This window comes from Nylanderia fulva, unplaced genomic scaffold (genome assembly GCF_048542155.1).
Source record: "Nylanderia fulva isolate GAGA-0341 unplaced genomic scaffold, ASM4854215v1 Scaffold2, whole genome shotgun sequence".
NCBI lineage: Eukaryota > Metazoa > Arthropoda > Insecta > Hymenoptera > Formicidae > Nylanderia > Nylanderia fulva.
This window is the reverse complement of record NW_028190263.1, coordinates 939,969-958,262: the sequence shown is the minus strand read 5'-3', so window position 1 is coordinate 958,262 and position 18,294 is coordinate 939,969. Positions and strand designations below refer to the sequence as shown.

At 33.5% G+C, this 18,294-nt stretch overlaps 2 protein-coding genes across 5 annotated transcripts; both read left to right on the top strand.

Moving 5' to 3' along the window:
• Positions 1–5,844: 5,844 nt before the first annotated feature.
• Positions 5,845–10,017, top strand: Mocs1 (Molybdenum cofactor synthesis 1). Of its 4 annotated transcripts, none has more exons than XM_085482102.1 (8): positions 5,845–6,413; positions 6,522–6,639; positions 6,714–6,881; positions 6,976–7,202; positions 7,311–7,535; positions 7,610–7,844; positions 8,046–8,096; positions 8,241–10,017. In XM_085482102.1, the coding sequence occupies exons 1-8, from the start codon at positions 6,324–6,326 to the stop codon at positions 8,846–8,848; spliced, it is 1,722 nt and encodes a 573-aa protein (XP_085338228.1). In that variant the 5' UTR covers positions 5,845–6,323; the 3' UTR covers positions 8,849–10,017. The 4 variants fall into 4 exon arrangements, with proteins under 4 accessions (XP_085338228.1, XP_085338227.1, XP_085338226.1 ...); XM_085482101.1 differs by lacking the exon at positions 8,046–8,096 and having other exon boundaries at positions 5,846–5,991; positions 6,310–6,413; XM_085482100.1 differs by lacking the exon at positions 8,046–8,096 and having other exon boundaries at positions 5,846–5,991; positions 6,112–6,413.
• A 369-nt stretch (positions 10,018–10,386) lies between these two features.
• On the top strand, positions 10,387–17,849 carry LOC114945186 (neural cell adhesion molecule L1). The gene is made up of 6 exons (XM_029321285.2): positions 10,387–11,855; positions 13,098–13,258; positions 14,464–14,674; positions 15,385–15,535; positions 16,136–16,284; positions 17,387–17,849. The coding sequence occupies exons 1-6, from the start codon at positions 11,768–11,770 to the stop codon at positions 17,485–17,487; spliced, it is 861 nt and encodes a 286-aa protein (XP_029177118.1). The 5' UTR covers positions 10,387–11,767; the 3' UTR covers positions 17,488–17,849.
• The last annotated feature ends 445 nt before the right edge of the window (positions 17,850–18,294 follow it).

The window sequence follows — 18,294 nt, the reverse complement described above, 5'->3', positions numbered from 1 at the left end:
CATAAATATATTTAATTCGTTATAAAACGTATACCCGCGTGATAGTATTTTTCTCGTACAAAAATAACTAGAACAAATTAAATTACTCATAAAAAAATTAAAAAATAATTAAATAATTTATATTATATATGATAATAATAAAACATTTTATAAAAAAAACAGATTCAATAAATATAAGTATATATATAACATGTACTTATATTTATTGAATCTGTTTTTTAATAAAATGTTTTATAAGCTTAGAAAACTTGACTTTGACGTAACTAGCAAATTTTATTTAATTATTTCACGACGGTTTGACGTAATAAAATGTTTTATTATTATTATATAAAATATAAGTTTAAATTCTTTAATTAATTTTTAATCTTTTATGATTAATTTAATTTACTCTAATTATTTTTGTACGAGAAAAATACTATCATGGGTATACGTTTTATAATTAATTTAATATATTTGTGTTTAAAAATTATATTTGACCTTTAATTTTAATTTTTATTTTATTAAAATTAATAATTAACATATATACTTAATTGCGAATTATATGGATGAAAAAAATCCCCATTATGTGTGTAAGAGATTTCGGAACTCTTTGCTATAAAATAATTAAAATTAAAAGTCAAATATAATTTTTGAACACTTTTATATTATTAAGAATATATAATTCGATTCCCGAAATATATTAATTCATTATAAAACGTATACGTGATATTATTTTTCTCATATAAAAATGACTAGAATAAATTAAATTAATTATTAAAAAACTAAAAAGTAATTAAACGACTTAGACTTAGATGATAATAATAATGAAACATTTTATTAAAAAAAGATTCAATAACTAGTAGGTCAGGTTATAATTTTTTATTTATTTATTTATAACATTATGAGCTATTAAGCTCATCATCTCGTTCGCTCTCTGTCTTGCTTTCATTCGGCAAGTCACAAACGATATATGATACTCGTATGTTCCTACTTCAACTCTCGAGAATCTGAAACAAACGAAACTCGTGTCCAATATACAGGGTGTCCGGTAACTAACAGACCAATGATTACAAATGGATTCTTTGGTCAATTTGGGAACGATTTTTCCTCAGCGAAAATGTCGAAAAAGGTCATCATTTTTTACAACTTTCCAATCTTTGTCATTATGTATCTTTATAACTAAGCCTTAAATTAAAATTTTATTATAGTAAACTCTACCTGAAATTAACTGAAGAATGTAATTATGTTAGACTTTTAACTCCAAAACGTTTAGTTTTCAAAAAACCTATTTTTTTTAATCGCTTAGAACTCGAAAATTATTGACTTCTCAACATTTTTGCTAAGGAAAAATCGTCTCCAAATTGGCCAGAGAATCCGCCCTTAATCATTGGTCCGTTAGTTACCGGACACCTTGTATATATTATATAAAAGTGTATAGCACGTCAGAAGCTTGTGAGCTTACAGCGATAAGTAAAAACAATTGCGTATTTATTTCATTGCGTTTATCTGTTTAAACGCGCGCTTTAATTTTTCCAACGTTTTTGCCTGTTTATATTTTAAAGGTCCTCTCTTCTAAAAATCTTGTTTTAAAGATCCTCTCCGCGAGCAAAATTCGAAAACATAAATTATTTAATATTTTTACTTTATTATTTGTAAATCCTCGGTAATTTCAAAATTTTTCTATTTAAAAATTATTAATTTTCTATTGCCAATTAATTTTATCACAGACTTTACTCTTACTCCCATTGCACTTTCGTTTGCGGTTTTCAGTATACGATTTTTTATCGTAGTTACTGAAAATTATTATTGTGAATTATACTTGTGCAGTGATTTGAAGAATTTACAATTTCGTTGAAATTGTTGATTTTTCAAAAAAATTACGAGATTCGCGGAAATTGCGTGCTTTCTTGGCATTTTCCGTTCGCGGCAGGCGGTTTATTTTTTATTGTTGCAAGTGTTTTTGTTTTTTTTTATTAAAATAGATAATAATAATGTGAAATAAATCACGATATTTGACAGATGTGCATATATATAGAAATTGTAATAATAATAATATTATATCATAAAATTGTAAATTGTTTCAATTTTTTATAGACTGCGATAAAAGATTTTACATTTGGATAAGAAACTGCGGTAAGTAAAAATATAAAATTCTTGAAAACGTAAAAATATTTGATAACGTAAAAAGGTGAACTTTGAAAAATAAGGAACTTAAAAATTGCACTAATAAATGGGCTATATATATGTGAGCCGTGCGCGGATGTAAGGTGTGTTATATCGAAATTTAATTAATAGAATTGAGAATTAATCCCAATTTTAAGTCTTACAAATGTCCAAGCTAATTTTTTGTACCTCGTGTACATTTTTGAAAGTTATATCGAAAAATTAAATTTCAATATGCGTCTTACATCTCACATTTCGCATACGGCTCACATATAGCCTATTTATCTCTTATACTTTATTTCAACCCTTATAGAAATTTATTACTAGTAACGCCAATTTATCACTTATTTCGAGTAATTAATCACTTTTATTTCGAATACTTAAATTACTGTATATTATAGTATTTTAAATACTCAAAATAAGTGATTAATTGGCGTAGTGATAAATTTCTACAAGAGAATAAGGAGCCTTTAAATTCTTAATGTAAAAAATTTCAAGTAATTTTCTTTAATAAAATTTAATTAAAAAATTTAATTAAAAAATTTTTGAACACTGTGTTATATCACATTTAAAATCGTGATTATTTCAATAAAAAAACATTTTATGTGTAAAAAATATATTTTTTATATTTAATAAATTTTATATATATATGCATATATGTAAAATATTCTCTCTCTCTCTCTCTCTCTCTCTCTCACACACACACACACACACACACACACAACGGGGGCCAAATCTCTCAAATTGGTCTCATGATCAATTAGCCTGGATTCGCACCAGGGGCAAAGTCTGTTGGTAATGTCAAACGAATTTAGCCTGGACTTGCACCAGGGGCAAAGTCTTTTGGTCGAGTCTACGAAATTTAGCACGGACTCGAACCAGGGGCAAAGTCTTTTGGTTCAAGTCTACGAATTTAGCACGGACTCGAACCAGGGGCAAAGTGTGTCGGTAAGGGGCAAAGTCTATCGCACGAAGATGGCGGTCTCTTCTTTAGGCAGGCCTTTGGCGATCTGTCTATTAATCTGTGGTACGGCGAGTCAACCACGTGACAGGTGACAGATTAACAGCTGATCGGGTGATTGATCAAGATTCAGGACAGATGTTTGACAGTTAAAGTACAAAAATAAAATTGATATAGAAAAAAAAAACAAACAATGACTGATTGTTTCGAATTATTAAGAACACGTGATTTAATTGCACTTTCTGTATTCGATAATACATCGTTTTTTATTTAGAAAAAGTTGGACAGACATGATGACAGTGCATTTAGATAAGAAAATAAAACATTAAGATATGATATAGGAGATTATATAAGGTTTCTTCGTTCAAAGGATGCGTAATAATGCACAAAAGGATACGTAATATACGACTATACTACCAAGAAGTAACGTAACGATTTTATAAGTTTTTTTTCTTCTATTATATATTTTCAGTGTACATTGTATAAATGTTTCGAAAGTGCAATTTCGTCAAGCGACTTTCCGGTGCTGCAAATGCATCGACGGAAATTGCTGCATCTACAGAAATTTTAAAATTGGTTTCTTTCGCCCAAATTTAAAAAGAAAAACCCGGAGGAAAGTATCCAAATTTCCAAGTTTTGCCAAATCCCCCTAACGATACTTTTAAAAGGTTTTGGTTTTTTTTGATACAAAAATTTTATTACCCCAAGAATATATTGTACAAAAATTATTATAATTTTTTTGTTTGGGCCCCCTCCCCAGGTCCGGAAATTTGTGGGAAAAATTGGGTTTTTTATTACGTAAAAGGGGAAAACATTTCGTAATTCTTGTGTCTTAAAAAGAAAAAACACAAGGGAAAATTTTGGAAGAAATGCTTGTTTGAAAAAAAAGGGTAAAGTCTCGCTTAAAAAAACGCTTTGCGAAAATTATTGACTTCTCAACATTTTTGCTAAGGAAAAATCGTCTCCAAATTGGCCAGAGAATCCGCCCTTAATCATTGGTCCGTTAGTTACCGGACACCTTGTATATATTATATAAAAGTGTATAGCACGTCAGAAGCTTGTGAGCTTACAGCGATAAGTAAAAACAATTGCGTATTTATTTCATTGCGTTTATCTGTTTAAACGCGCGCTTTAATTTTTCCAACGTTTTTGCCTGTTTATATTTTAAAGGTCCTCTCTTCTAAAAATCTTGTTTTAAAGATCCTCTCCGCGAGCAAAATTCGAAAACATAAATTATTTAATATTTTTACTTTATTATTTGTAAATCCTCGGTAATTTCAAAATTTTTCTATTTAAAAATTATTAATTTTCTATTGCCAATTAATTTTATCACAGACTTTACTCTTACTCCCATTGCACTTTCGTTTGCGGTTTTCAGTATACGATTTTTTATCGTAGTTACTGAAAATTATTATTGTGAATTATACTTGTGCAGTGATTTGAAGAATTTACAATTTCGTTGAAATTGTTGATTTTTCAAAAAAATTACGAGATTCGCGGAAATTGCGTGCTTTCTTGGCATTTTCCGTTCGCGGCAGGCGGTTTATTTTTTATTGTTGCAAGTGTTTTTGTTTTTTTTTATTAAAATAGATAATAATAATGTGAAATAAATCACGATATTTGACAGATGTGCATATATATAGAAATTGTAATAATAATAATATTATATCATAAAATTGTAAATTGTTTCAATTTTTTATAGACTGCGATAAAAGATTTTACATTTGGATAAGAAACTGCGGTAAGTAAAAATATAAAATTCTTGAAAACGTAAAAATATTTGATAACGTAAAAAGGTGAACTTTGAAAAATAAGGAACTTAAAAATTGCACTAATAAATGGGCTATATATATGTGAGCCGTGCGCGGATGTAAGGTGTGTTATATCGAAATTTAATTAATAGAATTGAGAATTAATCCCAATTTTAAGTCTTACAAATGTCCAAGCTAATTTTTTGTACCTCGTGTACATTTTTGAAAGTTATATCGAAAAATTAAATTTCAATATGCGTCTTACATCTCACATTTCGCATACGGCTCACATATAGCCTATTTATCTCTTATACTTTATTTCAACCCTTATAGAAATTTATTACTAGTAACGCCAATTTATCACTTATTTCGAGTAATTAATCACTTTTATTTCGAATACTTAAATTACTGTATATTATAGTATTTTAAATACTCAAAATAAGTGATTAATTGGCGTAGTGATAAATTTCTACAAGAGAATAAGGAGCCTTTAAATTCTTAATGTAAAAAATTTCAAGTAATTTTCTTTAATAAAATTTAATTAAAAAATTTAATTAAAAAATTTTTGAACACTGTGTTATATCACATTTAAAATCGTGATTATTTCAATAAAAAAACATTTTATGTGTAAAAAATATATTTTTTATATTTAATAAATTTTATATATATATGCATATATGTAAAATATTCTCTCTCTCTCTCTCTCTCTCTCTCTCTCACACACACACACACACACACACACACAACGGGGGCCAAATCTCTCAAATTGGTCTCATGATCAATTAGCCTGGATTCGCACCAGGGGCAAAGTCTGTTGGTAATGTCAAACGAATTTAGCCTGGACTTGCACCAGGGGCAAAGTCTTTTGGTCGAGTCTACGAAATTTAGCACGGACTCGAACCAGGGGCAAAGTCTTTTGGTTCAAGTCTACGAATTTAGCACGGACTCGAACCAGGGGCAAAGTGTGTCGGTAAGGGGCAAAGTCTATCGCACGAAGATGGCGGTCTCTTCTTTAGGCAGGCCTTTGGCGATCTGTCTATTAATCTGTGGTACGGCGAGTCAACCACGTGACAGGTGACAGATTAACAGCTGATCGGGTGATTGATCAAGATTCAGGACAGATGTTTGACAGTTAAAGTACAAAAATAAAATTGATATAGAAAAAAAAAACAAATAATGACTGATTGTTTCGAATTATTAAGAACACGTGATTCAATTGCACTTTCTGTATTCGATAATACATCGTTTTTTATTTAGAAAAAGTTGGACAGACATGATGACAGTGCATTTAGATAAGAAAATAAAACATTAAGATATGATATAGGAGATTATATAAGGTTTCTTCGTTCAAAGGATGCGTAATAATGCACAAAAGGATACGTAATATACGACTATACTACCAAGAAGTAACGTAACGATTTTATAAGTTTTTTTTCTTCTATTATATATTTTCAGTGTACATTGTATAAATGTTTCGAAAGTGCAATTTCGTCAAGCGACTTTCCGGTGCTGCAAATGCATCGACGGAAATTGCTGCATCTACAGAAACCTCGACTCGAGTAAGTATATATATAGAGTTTGTTTTTTTGACACTTAAATTTTTATTTTCGAGTGATAAAGTATTATCATAGATCAAGGTAACATTAACTTATTTGTTTATTATACAGTTGCAGCTGCTTAGAGCAAGATTGCGAGAGGATGAACAGCATGGAATACTCACAGATACATTTGGGCGTAAACATACATACCTCAGGATATCTCTCACAGAGCGCTGCAATCTTCGCTGTGAGTCTTTTTGTCAAGATTGTATATGTTTTAAAAAATTGCATGATTTTTTTATACTATTAATGAAATTGCAGGTACATATTGTATGCCTGCAGAAGGTGTTAAGTTGACCAAAAAGGAAAATATTTTAAGAACAGATGAGATAATACAGATAGCTGATCTCTTCGTCAAAGAAGGAGTGCGCAAAATACGTTTGACTGGTGGTGAGCCCACAGTTCGTAAAGATATTGTTGACATTGTTGGTAAATATCTCTCAATATTGACTTTACATTAATGCTATGAGATATTACTTCAATATCTTCAAGATTTGCTTATTTATATAATTTTATGCATTAGGGCAACTCAAGCAATTAACAGATTTGGAACAGATTGCAATAACAACTAATGGATTGACTCTGACTCGTCAGTTGCCGGCTCTTCAAAGAGCAGGATTGGATATATTGAACATATCACTGGACACTCTCAGAGAGGAACGCTTTGAGATGTTTACTCGTAGAAAAGGTTGGCCAAGAGTTATGGCTTCCATAGATCTTGCTGTTCAGCTTGGCTATAATCCTGTAAAAGTAAATTATATAAGTTTTTATGTTGTTTTATAAATTATATAAATTTTTAATATGTGCAGTCTGTTAAATTTATACAATTGTGATCTATATATTTATTATGTTGACCAGGTCAATTGTGTGATAATGCGAGGACGAAATGATGATGAAATAATTGATTTTGTCGATTTTACAAAAAATCGGCCTATTGATGTACGTTTCATAGAATATATGCCCTTTCAAGGAAATGAATGGAAAGAAAATAAAATGGTTTCTTTCGACGAGATGAAAAGAATAATCCGAGGAAAGTATCCTAATTTCCAAGCTTTGCCGAATCACCCTAACGATACGTCTAAGGTTTGTTTCTTGATACTAAAATTTTATTATTCAAGAATATATTGTACAATATAATTATTATAATCCTTTGATAGGCCTACCATGTGCCAGGATTTGTAGGACAAATTGGGTTTATTACGTCCATGAGCCAACATTTCTGTAATTCGTGTAATCGTTTAAGAATAACAGCAGATGGAAATTTGAAAGTATGCTTGTTTGAAGGAAAAGGTGAAGTCTCGCTTAGAAACGCTTTGCGAAGTGGAGCTTCGGAAGATGCACTTAAGGATTTAATAAAAGGAGCAGTATTACAAAAAAAGAAACAACATGCAGGTACGCAAAATATATACATCGATCAAGAAAAAAAGAATGCGATATTTGATGAAGAAATTTTAATTTAAAAGAAACTTAGCAAAAATAATTTTAAATGCATTTTTCTTCTAATTTTTTATTTTTTTTTTTATTTTATATAAACTGTAGCAGTGTCGACAAACCGATCAAGTTTATATATCTCTGTTGCGACACATGTTTCAGGAATGTTCAATCTTACTCAAATGGAAAATAGGCCAATGATCCTGATCGGGGGTTAATTGACGATATGATAATTAATCAACTATGTCGGCTTTGTCGAGACGCGCACAGATATTATCGTAAATTTTTAAATCTTTATGTTAACTCAGCACAATTAACAAAATTCATAACTAACTTTACAATTTATTTATGTTACAGTTAATTGTAAGGAGAAATCTTACCACAAAATGCACAAGTACAAAATGTATGACGTCGCTTCAAGGCGATATTTATCGTACATACCTATGTACCTTAAAAATAAGGCTAGTATTAGAATGTATTCGTCATTTTCGCACATAGATGATACTGGTAAAGCGAATATGGTAGATGTCGGATGGAAACATGACAGTAAACGCGCGGCAATAGCAAGGGGATTCGTCAAGGTAGGTCCTATTATTAGTAATCTGATTGCGGAGAACAATGTAAAGAAGGGCGACGTGTTATCGGTGGCCCAATTGGCCGGTATCATGGCAGCGAAACGTACCTCCGATCTTATCCCCCTGTGCCATCCACTCGCTTTGTCTTACGTAAACGTATGTCTAAGATTGATCGAGGAATCGCACAGTGTGGAAATTATATCAGAGGTCAGGTGCACCGGTAAGACAGGTGTCGAAATGGAAGCTTTAACTGCTGTGAGTATAGCCGCTCTTACAATTTACGATATGTGTAAATATGCGGTTACTCCTGGTACAATGAAGATATATAATATAGAATTGATATCGAAAACGGGTGGTACAAAGAGTGATTTTACAATAGACAAAACGTAAACGGTTTATCTTTATCGTAACAGTTTATCCTATTGATGAATTTATGATTCATCGATAGCATAAAGATTTATTTTGCTAAGTTTTAAACAATACAGAACAGCAAAATGTATAAAAAAATCCGCGTATAAGAGAAGGAGTTATTATGTATATTTGAATTGTTTTGTGTGTGAATACTTATTCAATTTTTATAATGTTGTATTACATTTTTATAGTTTATTTTTACGCATAATCGTTAATTATTATATAATAATATAATGTATAATATTTTATATGCATCATTTACGTATATAGGGGGTTATAAGTATAATAGAATAATTATATAGAATAGGATTCTTTTAAATATTGAATGATATGAATAAAGAAATGACTAATCTTGCATAATTTATAGGAACTACTTTATAATATATAATATTTTTATATGTGCACATGATCATTGTAAAGTAGTTTATTATTTGATGTATAATAACGGAAACATGACTATTCTAATATTTTATCGAAATATTTAATAATTTTTCTATTTTTTGTTTTCAATTTAAACAGACTAATGATTATTCCCCCCTAATAGATTTCTAAGTGAGAAAAGTCTTCTCTCTATATTAAAAAAAAAAAATAGTAAAAGTTATCAATGAAACAAGGTGCTTCCACATGTAATAATCAGTAAAGAAATGTTTTTACATAGAAAATGTTCCTGTAAGTTTAAACAAACATATATATCTATTTGTTTAAATTGAAGCCAGAATTATCTGAAAAATTATTGCGACTATGTATAAAATCATAATGATAAGAATAAAGAATTTATACATATTGTTATCTTCGAAAAGAAGTTGAGAGTAAAGTGTAATAATAAGAAACATAATATGGCGCTTTCCTATTTGGAAAACTCCGTTTACTGAAAAAGACCTGAGCTAACGCTTTAATAAGCATTAATATAATATAATGTCGTAAGAATGAATAAAAATGTCTTTGAAAGAACGGATGAATTCTTTAACTAACAGAAGGATTCTTTATACGCTTGTGAAAAAAAGCAGATGAAGATATGAATAACTAAAGTTATATTATTAGATATATATTGTAAGCTTCGCAATTGATTTATACATTGTATTTTTTAAAAACTATTATGTTTTTTTCGAAATATTTTCCTGCAATATATCATTTAACGTTTACAAAAAGGCGAAATTTGCTCTTTTTTATCCCTCATTTCCTTATTTATGCGCGGAAGAAGATTGCCTCGGAAGAGAAGCAGAATAGCAAATACACCGTAAACCACTTTATCCGCGGACACTTTGCGAAAGGGAATGGATAGGAGAGAAGGGTAAAGGAAGCTCTCTCGCCCCGGGAAGGTGTACACACCGATTACTTCGGTAAATCGCGATAATGTACGGCTATTGCGATAGTTGTGCGCGCGGGATAAACACGTCTCCTCTCCTCTCTCCGGTTAAGGGAAATCATATCCGACGCCGGAGGTCCTCTCGGCGCAATCGCACGTATCCTCGGTGGAATGGGCACGGCGCCACCGTGCCAGGATTTCAGAGAGCTTTTTCGTGTCCTCCGCGAGGAGCAAATTTCAGTGCTTGGCCCGCAACCGTATCGCGTCGCCCCCGAACTCTCGACTCCTCCGCGCGATCGCGTGGATTAAGGAGAACAATCGACGATATACGCGGCAGCCGGCGGATTAAACCCCGAGGAGATTCACTGTATTATTATTATTTGACGTGACAATATTTTTGCTCGAGAATTTTCGTAAAAATAAAAAAAGTGCGTGTAAGAAAACTCCCTTCGCGCGTTCGCGATCAAGTCGCGTGGATTAAGGAGAACAATCGACGATATACGCGGCAGCCGGCAGATTAAACCTCGAGGAGATTCACTGTATTATTATTATTTGACGTGACAATATTTTTGCTCGAGAATTTTCGTAAAAATAAAAAAAGTGCGTGTAAGAAAACTCCCTTCGCGCGTTCGCGATCAAGTCGCGTGGATTAAGGAGAACAATCGACGATATACGCGGCAGCCGGCGGATTAAACCTCGAGGAGATTCACTGTATTATTATTATTTGACGTGACAATATTTTTGCTCGAGAATTTTCGTAAAAATAAAAAAAGTGCGTGTAAGAAAACTCCCTTCGCGCGTTCGCGATCAAGTCGCGTGAATTAAGGAGAACAATCGACGATATACGCGGCAGCCGGCGGATTAAACCTCGAGGAGATTCACTGTATTATTATTATTTGACGTGACAATATTTTTGCTCGAGAATTTTCGTAAAAATAAAAAAAGTGCGTGTAAGAAAACTTTCTCCTCCGCGCGATTGCGATCAAGTCGCGTGGATTAAGGAGAACAATCGACGATATACGCGGCAGCCGGCGGATTAAACCCCGAGGAGATTCACTGTATTATTATTATTTGACGACGATATTTTTGCTCGAGAATTTTCGTAAAAATAAAAAAAGTGCATGTAAGAAAACTCCCTTCGCGCGATCGCGATCAAGTCGCGTGGATTAAGGAGAACAATCGACGATATACGCGGCAGCCGGCGGATTAAACCCCGAGGAGATTCACTGTATTATTATTATTTGACGTGACGATATTTTTGCTCGAGAATTTTCGTAAAAATAAAAAAGTGCGTGTAAAAAAAGTGCGAGGATAACCGACTGATTATGTTTATGATATCTTTTTGTAAAAATAACAACGATCCGGACTCGCGGTAATGTTTCCGCATATGAGGGGAGGCCCGGTGGGGACCTGGTGAGGGGTGAGGTGACGGATTTCATTATGCCAACGATCGGCGTGATCCCGCGGGTGTTTTTCGAAGGACCGCGAATGGAAAGTGATCGTTTGTATCGGACGGTGGTGGGAAGCTCGCTGTCAGACGCAGAGCAGCGCGCGCGTGAATTAGATTAGGAGAAATGAGTGCGAAGTGAAAAATGGTCCCGTTCCACGGCATGGCCCTCCTGCTCCTGGGAATCGGATACCTGTTACACGCGGAACCACTTTACAGCGAACGCGGCATCGGTAAATGTCCCGTGCTTCCTGTGAAATTCTGAGATACGATCGTTCTTCATATCGCCGGGGTATATCGCTGTGTACGATCGTATACGAGCGTAATTTGCAGTTGTAACAGAAGTAATTTCACTCGCGCGAAACACACCCTGGTATATACGAGAGAGAGAACGGTTTTAAGTCATTTTTATTATTAAATTTGTTCCGCTGTTCAAGAAGATAAAATACAAGATTTTCAAAAAACACCGATGTCAAGTTTAAATCCTTAAAGAATACGTATGTCTTAGCTGCATCGTCTACAGAAGTAAAAAATGATTGATTATAGAGATTTTTAAAACATTCATTTTATAAAATTAAAGGAAATTTGACTTTATAAAATAAATTTACTTGAATTAACTTTTCCAATTAAATACAATTGAAAAAGAGCAACGATGTCTTTTATAGATACGGGTCATTGGCTGATAATTACCTAATTAAATTTTATTTAATTAAATTCTCTGTCTTATTTTATATTCTGATAATAGTATAGATAGAAAATGAGAGTAATTATCAAACAACTATATATAGCATTAATCTACATAAAATTAATTGTTATATTCTCATTCTCAATAAATCGTGTATATAATTTCCGCAATTATATACATATAGACACGCGAAATTAAGTAATTAAAAAATAAAAAAACATTCTTTATGAACAGCTCGGAAAGAGTAAAGAATAATTAACAACTTTCTTATGAGATGGAATCTAGACATTGTGATAGAAGAAGCGAAAATCACGGTCTAACTAAACGTATTACCGCAGTGATGGTAGAGTAGGTATTATCAATTTCTCGATAAATATAATTACGATAATTATTGTTTCACTTTTCGAAAATAATTCCAGCATTCTCATACATCAATTAATTACTTTCAACAAAATTAAAAAATTATTAAAAACCTTATTTTCAAGAAAAATTCAATAATTAAATATGCTAAAAAATATATGCCAATGAAGAGCGAGCAAACAAAAAGTGATACTAATGCATACAAAAAATTTTAAATATATTTAATTTAATTTAATTATATTTTTGAAATAATTATCTAGTTGCTATTATTGCGTCTTGTGGATAATAATATACATATATATCTTTTCGTACTTTGAAAAGAAATTTTAATATTTTATTAGATTTTGGATCGGAAAAATTCGTAATTCTTTTTTGATAATAAGGATATTATCGAGAATAATAATGCGATCTGAGTTTATCTCTATTTCAGCGTTTGTGCATCTCAACAACGAGACATTTGGAAAGGGGGAAAAGTCGCAGCGCGGCACAAAGAAGACATATTTTTTCAAAGACACGCCGCAAAAATTAACGGTGGCCATAGGTCAGGCCGCCGTGCTGTTATGTCGCGTTAAGAATTTAGGCAACAGAACTGTGAGTCCCACACGTTGCACACGCAAATCTCTCCCCGAGCTTTGTTAATTTCATCGATCTCGAAAGCGGTTTGCGTGCTGCAATAACTTAGATGCTCGCGCAACGCGCATTAACCCTTTCGCTGCTGGCAAGTCAAACGTAGCGTGTTCATTAGACGTTTATTAGATTCCATAGAGTTTACGAAATAGAAATTTCCGCATGATATAATATCGCGATCTGCTAGGAATTTAATGAAAAAAGGATAAAGGAAGAGTATATTAAAGAAGAAAAAAGCATCAGCATTTTTTTCATCATTTATGACTGCTCTGCCGAAAAGTCGATATTCTTATCTTCTGTTCAGACTTCTTCTCTAAGAATGAGTCACCGTTATGATAATTCCGCCCAATCATAAAGACGAGATGTTCGTTTTCCTCGATTTTAAATTTCTCGCAAAGATAGGCAGAATGGAAGAATGAGGGATGCAGAATATCTGTCATTTATCTTAATGTTATAAAATTAGTGGAAATTAATACGCGCATAAATTCTTTTCTTCACACCTGTCAATTATATAATGTCTGTATCTGTAAATTCTCGTAACTTCATCTATCTTAGATCTCTTGCAGAGATAGAGAAAGAAAAGGAGATATTCAGAACATTTTTCATTCTTTTTAACATATTATAAAATTTGTGGAAATCAATACGCGCGGAAATTCTTTCCTTGTCAATTATCTATCTAGATATAATTATATCTATAAATTCTCGTATCTTCACCTATCTTAGATTTCTTGCAGAGATAGAGAAAGAAAAAGAGAGATTTAGAACATTTTTCATTCTTTTTAACATATAAAATTTGTGGAAATTAATACGCGCGCACAAAATTCTTTCCTTCGGAGTTGTCAATTATATATTATATAATGTTTGTGTTTGTAAATTCTCGTATCTTTACCTATCTTAGATTTCTTGTAGAAAAGAGAAAGATTCAGAATAGTTTTCATCATTTTCAACATATTATAAAATTTGTGAAATTAATACGCGCGCATAAATTATTTTTTTCGGAGTTGTCAATGTTTGTATATAAATATAATGTCTGTATAAATATTCATTGGGATCGGCTTCATTATAATACGAGATGAGAAACGAAGGGTATTGAATATCAGCAGCAGCGAAGGGGATCGACGATAAACTTCGCAATTTACTTATACACACCCCGTGCGTAATAATCCCAGGTGTCCTGGATCCGAAAAAGGGACCTACACATCCTGACGTCCCTGTCTGTGACTTACACGAGCGACGCGAGATTTACTGTAGTCAGCAATCCGGAAACCGACGACTGGAATCTGCGAATAGATTACGTGCAACCGCGAGACGCCGGCATTTACGAGTGTCAGGTTAATACGGAACCGAAGATATATAGAGCCGTGACTCTGAAGGTTTTGGGTAAGTTTCTGCGAGGGCGAGCTGGCCCCGTTCGCGCGCGCACCTTCCTTCCTCATAAATCGCGCTTAAAGATCTTCCCCGAGTTAAAGTCTATCGCAAGGCTGTGTGTTAGAACCAATTGTGTTTTAACTCCATTCACTGTCCACCGACGATTTGTCGCGATTTTACACCGACGATGCGGTTCGCCGAGAGAGCTTTACCTGACATAAAGTAGAATCTATCTCCCGGCTATACAGGGTGTCCCAGACTTAACGTGCCTCTGGTTAATAAGAGATTCTTGAGGCGATTTGGAGACGATTTTTCCTCAGCGAAAATGTCCAGGCACCAATAGTTTTCGAGTTATAAGCGATTGAAAATAAGAAGATTGTCGCAAACTAAGCCTCGTGGAAATAAAATATTAACAAAATCACATTCTTTTATTAATTTCATGTAGAGTTTACTTTAATAGAATTTTAATTTAAGGTTTAGTTTCAAAGATACATTTAATTTCAAAAATTGGGAACATTAAACAAATGATGACCCTCCTCGACATTTTCGCTTAGGAGTCTCCTATTAATGGCACGATAAGTCTGGGACACCCTGTATATCTGTGGGAATTTGAGAAACGGATGATAATTCGATCTCCCTCGCGCGTTTCCTATATAATAAAGCCAATCGCATTGTTTTCTCAATTTTCTCCTCTTTTCGTCTCGTTCTGTTGTCTCTATCAGATATACAGGCGCAGATCACGGGTCCTCAGGAGCTATATATCAAAAAAGGCAGCACAATCAGCCTGACCTGCATCATAGAAATGCAAGATCTGCCCCCGAGCAACGTGACCTGGTACCATGCCGGCGCGGTGATCGATTTCGATGGTCCAAGGTAGGAAGAGATATGTCGATTAAACTTCGTGATGTACAATTGGTTGATGGAATCATTGTTCAAATTGTGTGTCTATATCGTTCGCAAACACGCGTAGTACAAACAACAACGGCAACAGTCAAGCCGGGGATCTAATTAGAGTAATCTACGTTGGCTTCGAAATTATTTCTGTCACGTCACGAAGCTGCAACATCACGAATCGTCTGTCTATATTTCTATGCCATTTCGCGATAATTCGCGCAAACAATTCCATTACCCTGCGAAAACTCGTTGCTTCACCCGCGACGTAGATGCAGATGTAATAGAGTTTAACGCAATCGACGAAGAAAATCGATTGCAACGGATTGTGACGTCGAACGGGTATTTCGCGAGACCGGAGCATCTCGTAGAAGATTCTCCCGTGAAAAAAAAGCGGACCGACGCGAGATTTATTTTTTTTTATCAAATCCTCGCAGGCCTCTCCCGAGTAATAATGTCTCTCATCATTATGCATATCGTGTTTTTTTTTTTATCAACGTGGATTTTTTTTCGCGAAATCCTCGTAAGTCCTCTCCCGAGTAATACTGTGTCTCTCACTATTATGCATATCGTGTTCGACAGGGGTGGCGTATCGCTGGAGACCGAGAAGGGTAAACGGGGCACCACCAGCAAGCTCCTAATAACGCGCGCTCAATTTAACGATAGCGGTAATTATACATGCGCTTCGAGCAAAGTCACCCCGGCGAGCGTGATGGTGCACGTACTAAACGGTGAGTAAAATATCGCGGTGGCGATATATCGGTAGCAGAAGGGGCGGCCATGGGGTGGAGATTTGCGACATAGTTAATTTCGAAATTCTCTTTCGCGAGCGAGCGAAAGCGTAACGTCACGAAATTATTCCCGGAGCACTTTGCAATAAGGAGAATATATTTGTTTTACTCAGATATATCTCTCTCGCGCTCTCTTAATTGCATTAATACGCTTGTATAAATAATGACACGCTCCCCCGCGCGCGTTGTTCAAATATTAATTATGTTTTGTAACAACTGTTTAATATTGCGATACACAGGAGCGTGCGACGCGCGATTTATCGTTCGATAACGACATGCGACGTTGCGTCACGCGTTCGCTCGCTGCGAGGTAGAATGGATAAATATAATATAATCCGCAATCGTATATATTATTTAGTTATCATGTGTGTATGTGTATAAACAAATTATTTAATGATAATTTCTAATATAGCGCCGCATCTATTCATTTCGCTAATGAATACTCTGTTTTGCATATTCGAAATTTAATGATGAAACAGATGGATTAATACAGGATGTTTCTAAAACTGTCAGAGATTTTAAAAGCGTATTTTAGGGAGTAAAATAAGAGAAATAATTTTTATAAACATGGATCCAAAACTGCTTTCCCTCCGAGTTATTGTTCTTTAAATATGGGGAAAAAATCGGAAAATATATCGGATAATTGTAATTTTCAGAGATTTTTTCACAGATTGTTGAAGTCTTTTTCCCGATTTGTGAAAAAATCTCCGAAAGCTACAACAAACATTTTTCGATGTTTCCATATCGATGTTTATTTTTTCTTATTTTGACTTTTAGAGTACACCCTTAAAATATCTGACACAGTTTTAGAAATACCCTGTATATTATTTATCTATCTCGATGATATGTCATCTATCTTTCTTGGGACAATTCGAATTTTTCAGAATTTTTGAGCGCAATTTCTTTCACGTTCCGTAGCCGTTAATAAATTTAATGTCAGTTAGCGAGTACTCGAGGATTGATGAGATTGGGCTTGTAAAGATCCGAAGGTGCGAAACATAAAAGCGACACGTTAGCCGTCTAGCTTAATTCTCTTTTCCAGGGGAACATCCCGCTGCGATGCAACACGGAGGCACCGGCGATGTAAATAGACGACTTGTTCTGCTCGTCCTGATTTTCCTCGTCGATACGATGTTTCGGTGAATTGATCCTGGCGCTATCGGTCTCTTGCGAACAACTTTACTTCCGAATTAGTACTTCCTAAGATACGTTCCCGGAAATGAGACGCAACAGTAATCAACGAGCGAATATGATTTAAGAGTGAATTTGTTTTATATGCAAAGTTATCGGTCAAAGTACGCGCTAATTTAGGATCGTCGCATTACATTCGTTTGAAATCCAAAGGATTTTCATCAGATCATCTTTAATACATATGGATTGAGAGATTCAATCAACGCGACCCTATGACGTTAGACTTTTTGGATTCGTCGCTCAAATATCTCTACCCGAAATGTCAGTACGAATGTAATATGTATGTTATATAATAAATTTTTGGAGTTACACAATTCGTCTTTCTTCTCTATATAAATTTTGATTCATTATCTCCCATCTTCCATTTTGCGATCAAGAATTTTTTACAAATAAAAAATGTAATAGTTAGTAACACACTGATATTAATTATAAAATATTCTCTGAATTCAATAATATATCATTGGAGAAATTTGATTTTTCGAAAATATCCTTTGATACCAGGCTTATCACGAGTAATCAAATATATTTCGTTGTTAAAATAAAATAAAATAAAATAAATACATCAAAGAAAACATAATAAAATTGCGAGAAGATTAATATACACTCTCTGTAAATTTGAAAAAAATATTATACTAACAAGATGCAATTTTTTTTCAAAATGATGATAAATCGCAATATCTCTACCAATTTGCAGACGACCCTGGTAACACGAATATAAAAATGCATCACCTAGCGTTTCCTAGCGTTAAGTGCGGGAAT